The sequence below is a fragment of the Lepidochelys kempii genome, chromosome 7 (genome assembly GCF_965140285.1).
Source record: "Lepidochelys kempii isolate rLepKem1 chromosome 7, rLepKem1.hap1, whole genome shotgun sequence".
Lineage (NCBI taxonomy): Eukaryota > Metazoa > Chordata > Testudines > Cheloniidae > Lepidochelys > Lepidochelys kempii.
Genome location: NC_136386.1, coordinates 116671808 through 116685948, shown reverse-complemented (window position 1 = coordinate 116685948; position 14141 = coordinate 116671808). Strand labels below are relative to the sequence as shown.

The window sequence follows — 14141 nt, the reverse complement described above, 5'->3', positions numbered from 1 at the left end:
CTTCATTCTGTTACATTTATGCTCAGAACAGTTGCCCATTAACTATCCCCTACTGAGAAACGGAAGTAGAGTTGGAATAGCATGAGCCTTGGAAGATGGGAATTTTTGGAAAGAGGTGTCCAGACCTAGATCTTCATTTCAGTCCATCTGTTTTTTCAAATCAAAAGCTTTACTTATGAATCAAAGATAAGAGAATGATGTAAAAAGAAAAACAAATATTCTGAATATAATAATAATTTAGTTGCTGTCTTTGTCTTGCTTCTCATTTTCTAAAGAGGGTAAACGAGAGAAAATCAATGAGTTGTTGAAGTACATTGAAGAGCGATTACATACCCTGGAAGAGGAGAAAGAAGAGCTAGCTCAGTATCAGAAGTGGGATAAAATGAGGAGAGCATTAGAATACACCATTTATAACCAGGAACTCAATGAAACACGTGCTAAACTTGATGAGGTAAAGCATCTTGTTACCCTTCATTACATATTTCCTTTGTGACGAACACTTAATATTTAAACGTACATAGTCTTGTATGGACATTTGCTTACTGTAAATAGAATAGTTAAATTGTGAAATTTTTGTGCTCGTTAATGTACCAAATTAACATTTTCTTTCTGAATCAATGAGTGATTTCAAAAATGGAACTTATTCATTAAGCAATATTATTTCTGTACAGCTTTCTGCCAAACGAGAGACAAGTGGAGAAAAATCAAGGCAGCTGAGAGATGCACAACAAGATGCTAGAGATAAAATGGAGGTAAAATCTAGAAGCAGTGTACTAACATGAGCAACTCAAGATTTTTGCATTGACTATACATAGTCTAATTGCCTTGAAAAGTCTTTTGGGTCACTTTTTGTGTGTGTGAACATTTCAGTCAGATATCTCAAATCTGAGTGAATTTAAACACAGAATTTGGAGTTATTTGATTATTTAATGCCGATCAATGGAAAATGAATCCTGTCAAACCAATTTGATATATATAAAATGAGATCACAGGTTTGATTTATAAAGGTAGTAGTGTTGATCTAGGTCTCAAAATGTAGTTGTAAATGCGGGATCATCATTGAGCGGGTGTGTTTCTAGTGGGGACCCTCAGAGATTGGTATTTAGCCTTACATTATTTAACATTTTTATTAATGACCTTGAAGAAAACATAAAATCATAACTTATAACATTTACAGACAACACAAAGATTGGGGAGTGGTAAATAATGAAGGACGGGTCAGTGATACAGACTGATCTGCATTGCTTGGTAAGCTGGGCCCAGACAAATAATATGCCTAAATGCAAATATATACATGTAGGAGTAAAGAATGTAGGCCATACTTACAGGATGAGGGCCTCTATCTTGGGAATCAGGACCCTGGAAAAGATTTGCAGTTCGTGGACTTTTATCAGCTGAATGTGAGCATCCAGTGTGATGCTGTAGTCAAAAGAGCTAATGTGATCCTTGGATGCATGAACAGGGGACTCTCGAGTAGGAGTAGAAAGGTTATTTTAAGTCTGTATTTGGCGCTGTTGCAGCCGCTGCTGGAATATTATACTGAATTGTGGAGTACACAATTCAAGAGGGATAGTGATAAATTGGAGTGGGTTCAGAGAAGAACCATGAGAATGATTAAAGGATTAGAAAACATGCCTTATAGTTCATGGTCTTTGTGTGTATATAATGTCTTCTGCAGTTTCCACGGTATGCATCCGATGAAGTGAGCTGTAGCTCACGAAAGCTCATGCTCAAATAAATTGGTTAGTCTCTAAGGTGCCACAAGTACTCCTTTTCTTTTTGCGAATACAGACTAACACAGCTGTTACTCTGAAACATGCCTTATAGTGATAGACTCAAAGAATTTAGTCTACCTAGAGATGATTAAGGTGTGACTTGTTCAATCTTACAGGTATTTACATGGGGAACAAATATTTAATAATGGTCTCTTCAGTTTAGGAGAGAAAGGGATAAACCAATTTAATGGGTGGAAGTTGAAGGTATGCAAATTCAGACTGGAAATAAGATGTACATTTTTGAAACAGTCATTAGTCATTGGAACAGTTTACCATGGGTGATAGTGGATTCCCCATCACGGACCATTTATAAATCAAGGCTGTATAGTTAAAAAGATGTACTCTAATTCAAAAGGAATTATTTTGAGGGAGTTCTATGGCTTGTATTTTACAGGAGGTCAGACTAGATCAGTGGTTCCCAAATTTTTTGGCATCACGCCCCCTTTTTAACTTTTGAGAGACCCTCACACCCCACACTTCTCCTTTACCATCATCCAACCCCCTTGCTCTTTGTCACCTGACCACCCCTTTCCGGGACCCCACCCCCTATCCAACCCTCCCTGCTCCTTGTCCCCTGACTGCCCCCGACCCCTGTCCACACACCCACCCCCGACAGGACCCCCCAGACTCCCACGCCTATCCACAGCTCTCCCCCCCCCCCACCGTCTCCTGACCTCTCCCCCAGAACCTTCCATCCCATCCAAGCACTCCCTATCCCCTGACTGCCCCCACCCCCCGGGACCGCCTGCCCCTTATCCAACCCCCGCTCTCCCTGCCCCCTTAACAGGCCCCTCAGAGCAGCAGGACAGGCTTATTGGAAAGTCTGGATGGGCGCAAGCTGCTGCCTCCGTGGCAGCATGGCTGCGGGGGAGGTGGATAGGAGGGGAGGGGCCGGGAGCTAGCCTATGCCCCTCTTGGAATTTCTTTACCCACTTCTCTCTCCCCCCCTTCCCCCCCCGCCGTTTGGGAACCAATGGACTAGTTGATCACAACAGACTCCTCTGGCCTAGGAATCTGAGTTATCCTATGGGTGTTCCTAAATTTTAAAGCAAATTAAAGAAGCAACTTATTTTTAAGGTTAATTTTAAAGATTTTTGGACTTCATATTGTGGTGACTATTCTTTTCTTCTCACATTCTCTTTAATCTTAAGGGTTAAATAATAAAGCTGTCTTGTGCTAATTCCCTTAATAGGTACTGAAATATGGATTAGATCAAGCTGTGTTTGTGTGTGTTTAATTACATAATTCTGTCTGTGTAGGATATTGAACGACAAGTTCGAGAACTAAAAACAAAGATTTCAGCGATGAAAGAGGAGAAGGAACAACTCAGTGCTGAGCGACAGGAGCAGATTAAGCAGAGGACCAAATTAGAACTTAAAGCTAAGGACTTGCAAGATGAACTAGCTGGCAACAGTGAACAAAGGGTGAGAAACAGCTGCAAGAATAAAATGTACAAATTCAATATTTTGTATGGATCACATTTTTGGCTATAACTTATGCGTGTATTATCAGTACTAAGGTATTATGATACCTACTAATAGAATCCTAGAATATCAGGGTAGGAAGGGACCTTAGGAGGTCATCTAGTCCAACCCCCTTCTCAAAGCAGGACCAATCCTCAGTTTTTGCCCCAGATCCCTAAATGGCCCCCTCAAGGATTGAACTCACAACCCTGGGTAGATGTAAGATTTAATTACACTGGAAGAACTTCACAACAATACAAGAGTTCTGTGCCCTGAAGTGTGTAGCGTACTTTTGAGTGCTGTAAAACATGATAATAGATCAGTTATTTCTTTCTGCCCCCATACTGTAAAATCAACTAGCTGTAGCTGTTGTCCTAATCTTTTTCAAGCATATGGTAAATACTAAAGGGACGATGTTGTGAATTGTCTGAAAGAAGATTAGTCAGTGTAGCAGCACTGAGTACAACTGTTCGGCCTGTACTGATCTTTGTTACCCTCCTAGTGTAGCTGCACCTTCTCAAATCTTGCTGATTCAGGGTTGCTCCTGAACCTACCTCTGTCATGTAACAAAGCTGTGTAGTGTCAGACAAGCATCTAGCATTTTTACAGATAATAAAATATGTTCCAGAAATGACATACTAAGTTCACTAATTAAATGATTATACGAAGTTGATCTACTAAGTTACTGGTATTAAATATTACTTTGTTTACTTTTAGAAAAGACTTTTAAAGGAGAGACAGAAGCTTCTTGAGAAAATTGAGGAGAAGCAGAAAGAGCTAGCAGAAACAGAACCCAAATTCAACAGTGTAAAAGAAAAAGAAGAGCGAGGAATTGCTAGGTCTGTGGCTCACAGTACAAGGAATTAAACCATTTTAAAAGGAGCAAGAAAAATAATGCCAAAGCAGTATATAATGAAAATTGTACATACATTACAGCTGTTATAAAGTGAGAGAATGCATTTGTCTAAATGGTTTTTTATTTACAAAGAAATACCCCTTTTGCCAACAAATTAAAAAAATAAAATGAAAAGCGCACACATTTGGTGCTTATGTGGCCCTGTGTTATATTTGCTTGTTGCTTGGAGCGGCACTGAGTTTGAAGATAATTGTTGTTTCTCAAGAACCTTATTAAAGCTTTGTTCAAAGAATCAGTGATTTACTAGTGAACAAGGAGGCATCAGAGCCATGTTGCCCTGTTCTTGAAGAAACAAAGTGAGGTTCTTTTACTTATTAGAAAAAGGCAAACTTGATAAGTGAAAAGGAACTTGTTTTCAAGTTTTAAAAAACCCATGGAGAGTAAATGAAAATTCAATACAACAGTAAATTGGTGCCTCTTAATTGCTTTGCTCATTTTAAAGCTTTCTCTGAGATGATTATACAGCTTGCAAAAAATAATTCAAAGTGTCTTTTGACCACTGTTAACCGTTTAAAATTAATTTGATAGCACTTTGTTCTTGAAGATCTTCTGAATAAAATCTTCAAATGAAATATGTTTGACATATTATAAAGAAACTTATTTTTTCTCTCTCTCTCTGATCTAGACTAGCACAAGCTACCCAGGAAAGAACAGATCTTTATGCAAAACAAGGCCGAGGAAGCCAGTTTACTTCCAAAGAAGAGAGGGATAAATGGATTAAAAAGGAACTCAAGTCTCTAGATCAGGCAATCAATGACAAAAAACGACAGATTGCAGCAATACACAAAGATTTAGAAGATACAGAGGCTAATAAAGAGAAGAATCTGGAGCAATACAGTGTAAGGAGTTCTGAGTTATTACTGCAGAGATATTTTGAGAGGAAAGGCTAAACCACTGGTGAGCAACCTGTGATTACCCGCATGTGGCCCATCAGGGTAATCTGATTGGGGGCTGTGAGACATTTTGCTGATGTTGACCGTCCTTAGGCACCACCCCCTGCAGCTCCCAGTGGCCGCAGTTCTCTGTTCCTTGGCCAATGGGAGCTGTGGGAAGCGGCGGCCAGTATGTCCCTGCAGCCCCTTTGCCTGCAGGTGCCGCTTTCCACAGCTTCCACTGGCCGGGAACACAGTACCGTGGCCACTGGGAGTTGAGGGGGCGGTGCCTGCAGACAGTCAATGTCCGCAAAATGCCTCATGGCCCACAATCGGATTACCCTGATGGCCAGAGGTTGCCCACCACTGGGCAAAACTCTGTGTTCATAATTGGATTTGTTTCAATGAATGAGTTTTATTTCTATTTAAAATCTAGAGGACAAGAGAGGGTCTTATTGTGTCCTGCACTATTGTAAATGTTTGCATGCTAACACTAATTTTAGAGTCCTGTTCTCAGATATTTTTCTTCAACACCATATATTTCTTTTTTCCTGATTTTGGAGGGAGGAAAAAAATTAGCTAGACAGCATTCAGCAACATCCTCTAAGACAGCATGCCCGTGTATTACTGTTTCTGCCCGTTAACAACACTCATGGATAATTTGATCTAAAATTTTTCTTAAGTCTTAGAAATATTTCTGTTTAATTTTTTATTTAAAACAAAAACACTGTTCCTTCAACTGCATCTTGCATGGATTTTGCATTTGGCTTGAGAGAGTGTTCCTTTGAACCCTGTTAGATAATTATACAAGTCTTAATATAGGCAAAGCACTTTGTATGCAATAGGAATCAGTTCCCATCTGCACAAAAGAGAAGAGGGACTATCTTGTGTTTTAATGTGTGCCCTTTGTTATTCAGAACATCTGCTTTCAAAATCTTCTCTGTGATGCTTTAGGGAAGGATAAGAATTTGGAGAACACTGAATCGTAATGCCTAAGAGAAATACTGGTGCAGAAGAAGTTTCCTTAAATTCTGTCAGGTACTCTGTGCTGCTGTAGTATTAAAGGAAAAGTTCTCTAGAAAAAAATAAAGAAATTATCACCATTATGGAGTCTGATCATTCACTTCACTAAATCTCTGATGAAAGACATGTGGAGGAGGATCAAACTTAAATACAGCGTGTGGGGTATCTTTGCAGTGGATACATTAAGTAACTGTTATCATAGAATCATAGGACTGGAAGGGACCTTGAGAAGTCATCTCGTCCTGTCCTCTGAGCTCATGGCAGGACTAAGTATTGCCTAGACCGTTCCTGATAGGTGTTCATCTAACCTTCTCTTAAATCTCCAATGATGGAGATTCCATAACCTGCCTGAGCAGTTTATTCCAGTGCTTAACCACCCTGACAGTTAGGAAGTTTTTCCTAATGTCCAACCTAAACTGTCCTTGCTGCAATTTAAGCCCATTGCTTCTTGTCTGTTCTCAGAGGTTGAGAACAATTTTTCACCCTCCTCCTTGTAACAACCTTTTATGTACTTGAAAACTATTATCATGTCCCGTCTCGGTCTTCTCTTTTCCAGACTAAACAAATCCAATTTTTTCAATCTTCCCTCAGAGGTCATGTTTTCTAGACCTTTAATCATTTTTGTTGCTCTTCTCTGGACTTTCTTCAGTTTGTCCACATCTTTCCTGAAATGTGGTGCCCAGAAGTGGACACAATACTACAGCTGAGGCCTAATCAGCGTGGAGTAGAGTGGAACGAATACTTCTCGTGTCTTGCTTACAACACTCCTGTTGGTACATCTGAAAATGATGATTGCTTTTTTTACAACAGTGTTACACTCTTGACTCATATTTAGCTTGTGATCCACTATGCCCGTACGTCACTTTCCACAGTACTTCTTCCTAGGAGGTCATTTTCTATTTTGTATGTGTGCAGCTGATTGATTGTTCCTTCCTAAGTGGAGTACTTTGCATTTGTCTTTATTGAATTTCATCCTGTTTACTTCAGATCGTTTCTCCCGTTTGTCCAGATCATTTTGAATTTTAATCCTATCCTCCAAAGCGCTTGCAATCATGAGGAAAACCTTTTTTGTGTAATGTTGGCAACGACACGCTGCATACGTTATCACCTAATAATAATAACTTTGTGGATATTATTTATGAAAATAAATTCTTATCTTCCACATTGTGACTTTAAAGCTTCTGTGAATATTTTTGTTTACTGTCTGGTGTAAGTTTAGTCCTTGAGGCCTGTTTCTTTGCTTTGTTTCTCCTTTCCTATGGCCTTTAGCACTGCATGCTTTCCTGTTTCCAGTTTAAAGCTAAATATCAGTTGTCACTCCGCAATCTTGTGTGCTTTGTTAGATTTTCATTTTTATATGTCTCTCTTGAATTGTAATTGTTTTTGCACAGGTTTAAGCCCTACAGCCTTATAAGGGTGTGCCTATTTAATATGAACCACTTATAAATTACCTTTTACCCTCACATGTGGAGGGAAGCTAGTTTCTACCTACTTCAAAACAAGGATTTATTTTTAGACCTGACTTTTTACACTTACACCTAACTTTTTTGTTCAGTACTAAATCAATCTGCCTGAAGTTTCACATGTGGTAGGTTAAGGTATAATTTTCCTAGAAAACTTTACAAGGCATTTGAAACACAGGCTCAAAAATTAGGTGATTTTTGCTCCCCCCCCCACATCTTTTAAATACTTGGCATAGGAGCAAAATATAGTCATATTCCTTATTCACTATGTTAGTGTCCCACAGGGCTTTAGCTTCCCTAGAAGGGTTTCCAGAGGAATCGTTACTTTGTCTTCCTTTGCACCAGCCACAGGAGCTGGCCAGCCATACAGCGGAGTATATTCTGTACTGTTTTGTGCGGTCTAACTATGGGTGTTTTCCCTTTTTTGTATATGACAACTCCAGAAGGCATTGGTAGCAATGCCTTCTAAATGCTCCACCTGGGGCACTGCATAAGAATATAAGAATGGCCCTACTGGGTCAGACCAATGGTCCATCTAGCCCAATATCCTGTCTTCTGACAGTGGCCGGTGCCAGATGCTTCGGAGGGAATGTACAGAAAAGGGTCGTCATCAAGTGATTCATCTACTGTCATCCAGTACCAGCTTCTGGCAGTCAGAGGTTTAGGGGCAGTGAGAGCATGGAGTTGCATCCCTGAGCGCCTTGGCCAATAGCCATTGATGGACCTATCCTCCATGTGCTTATCTAATTATTTTTTGAACCCAGTTATACTTTTGGCCTTCACAACATCCCTGGCAATGAGTTCCACAGGTTGATTATGAACTGTATGAAGTACTTCTTTTTTTTTTTGTTTTTAAACTTGTCTATTAATTTCATTGTGTGACCCCTGGTTCTTGTTATGTGATGAGGTAAATAATACTTTTTCTCTATACCATTTGTGATTTTATAGATCTCTATCGTATCCCCACGTTATCTCTCTTCTAAAATGAACAGTACCAATCTTTTTAATCTCTTCTCAGATGGTGGTAGTTCCATTCCTCTACTCTTTTTTGTTGCCCTTCTTTGTACTTTTTCGAATTCTAATATATCTTTTTGAAATAGGGTGACCAGAACTGCACACAGTATTCAAGGTTTGGGCATTTATATTGGCTACCATGCATTTACATAGTGACATTATATTTTGTCTTATCGTATGATCAAAGATCAAATATTTCTTCTTTACCCCAGGCCTATGAGTCCTGTGGCTAAAAGCCACTGCAGAACATATGTTGAGCAGAATATTGGTCTGTCCTGTGTTGCTGTCCAACTGAGATATCGTGCATATTTTCTAAAGGTTCAGCAAGACTGCAGAGTATTAATGAAGGGTTAAGGAATGTTGCTGATTCTGGATGGGAGAATTGACAGCAGCTGTGATGGCACTATGCTGGCTGTTTTGTTGGAGCCTTTAATCAAGGTTGAACGGTGGCCTATTCTAATCGTGTTGATTTTTCCAGACTGTTTAACACCCCCCAGTATGTCAGGAGAAACCATACAAATGAAGAATCAGTTCTAACCAGTTACATGGCCATGCAGGGAGTATGCCCACTGCTAATGCCATATGCTTGATGTGCTGACAGATGCAGCTTTTACAATCTCTATTGCATAATAAATCTCCTGAACTTGGTGATAAATGTGAAACCTGATAAAGTTTATGAACATAGTCACACTGAGGAAGAAGGTGTTCTGCCAGTGTAAACCATATTTTGGAAGAGAGCCATGCTACTCGAGCAATTCTCTTCAGTTGGTTGAGTGAGGGAAATGGCATACCAGTCTGGCTATTTTTTACTGGCAGAGTTCCTGCAATAAACCACTCTCAAGCCTCTGTTTCTTCTGGAAGTGAAAAGGATCTTGTCAGTGCTGAAACGTACGTGTGTGTAAAATCACATATCATAGAATCATAGAATATCAGGGTTGGAAGGGACCCCAGAAGGTCATCTAGTCCAACCCCCTGCTCAAAGCAGGACCAATTCCCAGTTAAATCATCCCAGCCAGGGCTTTGTCAAGCCTGACCTTAAAAACCTCTAAGGAAGGAGATTCTACCACCTCCCTAGGTAACGCATTCCAGTGTTTCACCACCCTCTTAGTGAAAAAGTTTTTCCTAATATCCAATCTAAACCTCCCCCACTGCAACTTGAGACCATTACTCCTCGTTCTGTCATCTGCTACCATTGAGAACAGTCTAGAGCCATCCTCTTTGGAACCCCCTTTCAGGTAGTTGAAAGCAGCTGTCAAATCCCCCCTCATTCTTCTCTTCTGCAGGCTAAACAATCCCAGATCCCTCAGCCTCTCCTCATAAGTCATGTGTTCCAGACCCCTAATCATTTTTGTTGCCCTTCGCTGGACTCTCTCCAATTTATCCACATCCTTCTTGAAGTGTGGGGCCCAAAACTGGACACAGTACTCCAGATGAGGCCTCACCAATGTCGAATAGAGGGGAACGATCACGTCCCTCGATCTGCTCGCTATGCCCCTACTTATACATCCCAAAATGCCATTGGCCTTCTTGGCAACAAGGGCACACTGCTGACTCATATCCAGCTTCTCGTCCACTGTCACCCCTAGGTCCTTTTCCGCAGAACTGCTGCCTAGCCATTCGGTCCCTAGTCTGTAGCGGTGCATTGGGTTCTTCCATCCTAAGTGCAGGACCCTGCACTTATCCTTATTGAACCTCATCAGATTCCTTTTGGCCCAATCTTCCAATTGGTCTAGGTCCTTCTGTATCCTATCCCTCCCCTCCAGCGTATCTACCACTCCTCCCAGTTTAGTATCATCCGCAAATTTGCTGAGAGTGCAATCCACACCATCCTCCAGATCATTTATGAAGATATTGAATAAAACCGGCCCCAGGACCAACCCTTGGGGCACTCCACTTGATACCGGCTGCCAACTAGACATGGAGCCATTGATCACTACCCGTTGAGCCCGACAATCTAGCCAGCTTTCTACCCACCTTATAGTGCATTCATCCAGCCCATACTTCCTTAACTTGCTGACAAGAATACTATGGGAGACCGTGTCAAAAGCTTTGCTAAACTCAAGAAACAATACATCCACTGCTTTCCCTTCATCCACAGAACCAGTAATCTCATCATAAAAGGCGATTAGATTAGTCAGGCATGACCTTCCCTTGGTGAATCCATGCTGGCTGTTCCTGATCACTTTCCTCTCATGCAAGTGCTTCAGGATTGATTCTTTGAGGACCTGCTCCATGATTTTTCCAGGGACTGAGGTGAGGCTGACTGGCCTGTAGTTCCCAGGATCCTCCTTCTTCCCTTTTTTAAAGATTGGCACTACATTAGCCTTTTTCCAGCATATACACAAATGCTTCTAACCAAGCTGAAATAATTGGCTGGCTTTTTTGTAACATGGAGGTGTTTTGGAGAAATTGGTCTGGAGACTGGAAAAGTGAGCAATAAAAATAAGAGATTTTAAGACTGCAGAAAATAGTAGTACTAATATTAAGAATCATAAAGTTATTACTTGTAAATTCCTAGTCATTGAGCTGCTGAAATAAATGAAAGCTCTTAATTCCCAGACAATGGGGACAGAGGAATATCCACTGGCAAGTTCTCCAGATATGCTGCATTAGCAGAGTACCTGCAGCTAAGTAATACCAGTGCTTGACTTTATTGGGGAACACACTAGAACCTTGATTATAGCAAGAGTAGCATGGAAGGCTAACATGCAATATATTCTTAGCCTCAGAGGCTTATTACTTTTGTGTTGTGAAGGAACAAACTTCCAAGCAGATGGGAGTAATGTGTCTCTTTGATTCCAGTTAATAGTGTAACCTATGGTGGTTTTGAGTATTTCTGCCAATTCTCTAATCCTTTTAGTTCCAAAGGTGGCTGGAACATCCAAATCAACAAAATAAATCTCGTTTTCTTCTTTGTCCTTCTTGCCTGGCTGTTAGCACCCAGTTTCTTCATAGGCTCCATGCTGCTGCTGCTGACCTCTGAAGATCTGTTTTTCTTACCACTTGAGTAATTTAAGTGCAAATCATGGAAAAAGTTACAGGAATTAATTCTGAATTGTAATATAGGGATTTAAAGCTAGAATTGGATAATAGAGGGATTTAAAGCTAGAGTTTTACAGTTGAAAGATGTATTTTTTTTATGTGCATTAGAAATTGGACCAAGATCTTAATGAGGTGAAAGCTCGTGTTGAAGAACTGGACAGAAAGTATTATGAGGTGAAAAACAAAAAAGATGAACTACAGAGTGAAAGAAAGTTAGTAAATTTATTTAAAATTTGTTTTATTATGTGTAAAATGTAAAGAGTGCCAGCTGTGTAGTCGTTAACTTGGCATAACTACTTAAGTATTTTTAAATACAGTCATGTTTTGGAGGTTTAAACATCTACATTTCAATTTGTAAAAAATTACTACTCTAGAAGGAATTTAACCCAGTTTTACTTGCTAAGAATTTTCTGGTAATCAAAGTGCTTAATAATGTTAACCTGGCTTTTGTCTCATTTTGTAGTTATCTATGGAGAGAGGAGAATGCAGAACAACAAGCTCTTGCTGCAAAACGAGAGGATTTGGAGAAGAAACAGCAACTTCTTAGAGCAGCAACAGGAAAGGTGAGATACTGTGCATTTGTGAAAGTTACTAATTGATTATCTGACATGAGGAAAGGTTTCATATCTTTTAAAGATAATTGCCACATCTTTTAGGGGAAAAAACAGTCTATGGCTGCAGATCACAGTATCAGAACTTTTTCATAAGCCTTATTTTTCAAATACTTATTGCTCTCTGAAAAAGAATGATTTTTGGGCTGAAATATCTCCTATTTATTCTCAGCCTAAAGCCAGTTTTTGGAGGGAGAAATTTTTTGTTGAAATTCAGTTTGAGTTTATCAAAGCATTGAAAAACTGGTGGCTCTCAGACTCTCAAATTACCGCGCCTGTTGGTTCCTGTATCCAAAGCAGGAGCTTGCTGTCAGTGGCTGGGAGGGAACTTGTGGTGGCCTTAGAGAAGTCAGTGACAGCTCACATGCACCACCCATATGGGGTAGCCATGTGTTGTCTGCAGTCCTAACAAGAACTGATCAGTGACTGTGGCCTTCATAAGGCCCAATGGCTGACACTGAGCAGCTGAGAGGCAGATCGTGAATGACCCATGATTTCAATTAGAAATGACTAACAAACTTAAAATCCAAGCAATAAGCTTACAAATATTTTGTCAGTTTATGTTTTAAACTGGCAAGACAAAGGACAAAAAATTCTAGATTAGCATTATTTGTAGGTCATGTGATCCTTAAAGTCTAGTAATATGAGTTATTCATTATATTTTTTTTATGACAGGCCATTCTAAATGGTATAGACAGCATAAACAAAGTCTTGGAGCACTTTCGCCGGAAAGGCATAAACCAACATGTTCTAAATGGGTACCATGGAATTGTGATGAATAATTTTGAGTGTGAGCCTGCTTTCTACACTTGTGTTGAAGTTACTGCAGGGAACAGGTAAATTATACCGTATTGAATTCTTCTTGAGTTTGAAAGGGTAAGAGGAAGACGTTCAACTTCATGCATGTTGAAAGCCAGTTGCTGGGACAAGCTTGCCATAGGAGGGTTTATTTTTTGATGTATACTACACCCTTCCTTCTCTCAACCTGTCCCCTTAGGAAAATCCTTGCTGTGTGCCCAAAAGCTCAGTAGGCTTGGGCTGTACTGAGCAAAACTGTGGGGAGGAGAGCAAATTCCAGACTCAAGAGCTCTTCACTGAGTCCTTCCCATAGTCCATTATGTAAATATCTAGAGGTTATTTGCCCACATAACCTGGTAAATGTCAGGGTACGACAGAAATGGTACTCTGTAGGATACATAGGTTTCAGAGTAGGAGCCGTGTTAGTCTGTATTCGCAAAAAGAAAAGGAGTACTTGTGGCACCTTAGAGACTAACTAACCAATTTATTTGAGCATAAGCTTTCATGAGCTACAGTTCACTTCATCGGCTGCATTCGGTGGAAAATACAGTGGGGAGATTTTATATACACAGAGAACATGAAACAATGGGTGTTACCAAAGACATTGGCTAAGATCAAGTGTAGTAACTGTAAGGAGAGTGATCACTTAAAGTGAGCTATTACCAGCGGGAGCGGGGGCGGGAGAAAAATCTTTTGTAGTGATAATCAAGGTGGACCATTTCCAGCAGTTGACAAGAACGTCTGAGGAACAGTGGGGGAGGGGGGGAATAAACATGGGGAAATAGCTTACTTTGTGTAATGACCCATCCACTCCCAGTCTCTATTCAAGCCTAAGTTAATTGTATCCAGTTTGCAAATTAATTCCGGTTCAGCAGTCTCTCTTTGGAGTCTGTTTTTTTGCAGTTTTTTTGTTGAGGAATTGCAACTGTTAGGTCTGTAATCGAGGGACCATAGAGATTGAAGTGTTCTCCAACTGGTTTTTGAATGTTATAATTCTTGACAGGTCCAACAAAGAAAGTAACAGAACGCCACTAGCCGTCACCTTCAACCCCCAACTAAAACCTCTCCAGCGCTTTATCAAGGATCTACAACCTATCCTGAAGGATGATCCCTCATTCTCACAGATCTTGAGAGACAGGCCAGTCTTTGCTTACAGACAGCCCC

General features: G+C 40.2%; 1 protein-coding gene across 3 annotated transcripts in view; it reads left to right on the top strand.

The window, feature by feature from the left end:
• SMC3 (structural maintenance of chromosomes 3) overlaps positions 1-14141 on the top strand; it is a 53021-nt gene that overhangs the window by 22670 nt on the left and 16210 nt on the right. For all 3 annotated transcript variants that reach the window (XM_073354389.2, XM_073354390.2, XM_073354391.2), the window contains 8 exons: positions 276-451; positions 672-752; positions 3035-3199; positions 3956-4077; positions 4780-4993; positions 11677-11780; positions 12032-12131; positions 12855-13015. In XM_073354389.2, the coding sequence (XP_073210490.1) occupies positions 276-451; positions 672-752; positions 3035-3199; positions 3956-4077; positions 4780-4993; positions 11677-11780; positions 12032-12131; positions 12855-13015 (1123 nt within the window). The remainder of the gene's footprint in view (positions 1-275; positions 452-671; positions 753-3034; positions 3200-3955; positions 4078-4779; positions 4994-11676; positions 11781-12031; positions 12132-12854; positions 13016-14141) is intronic.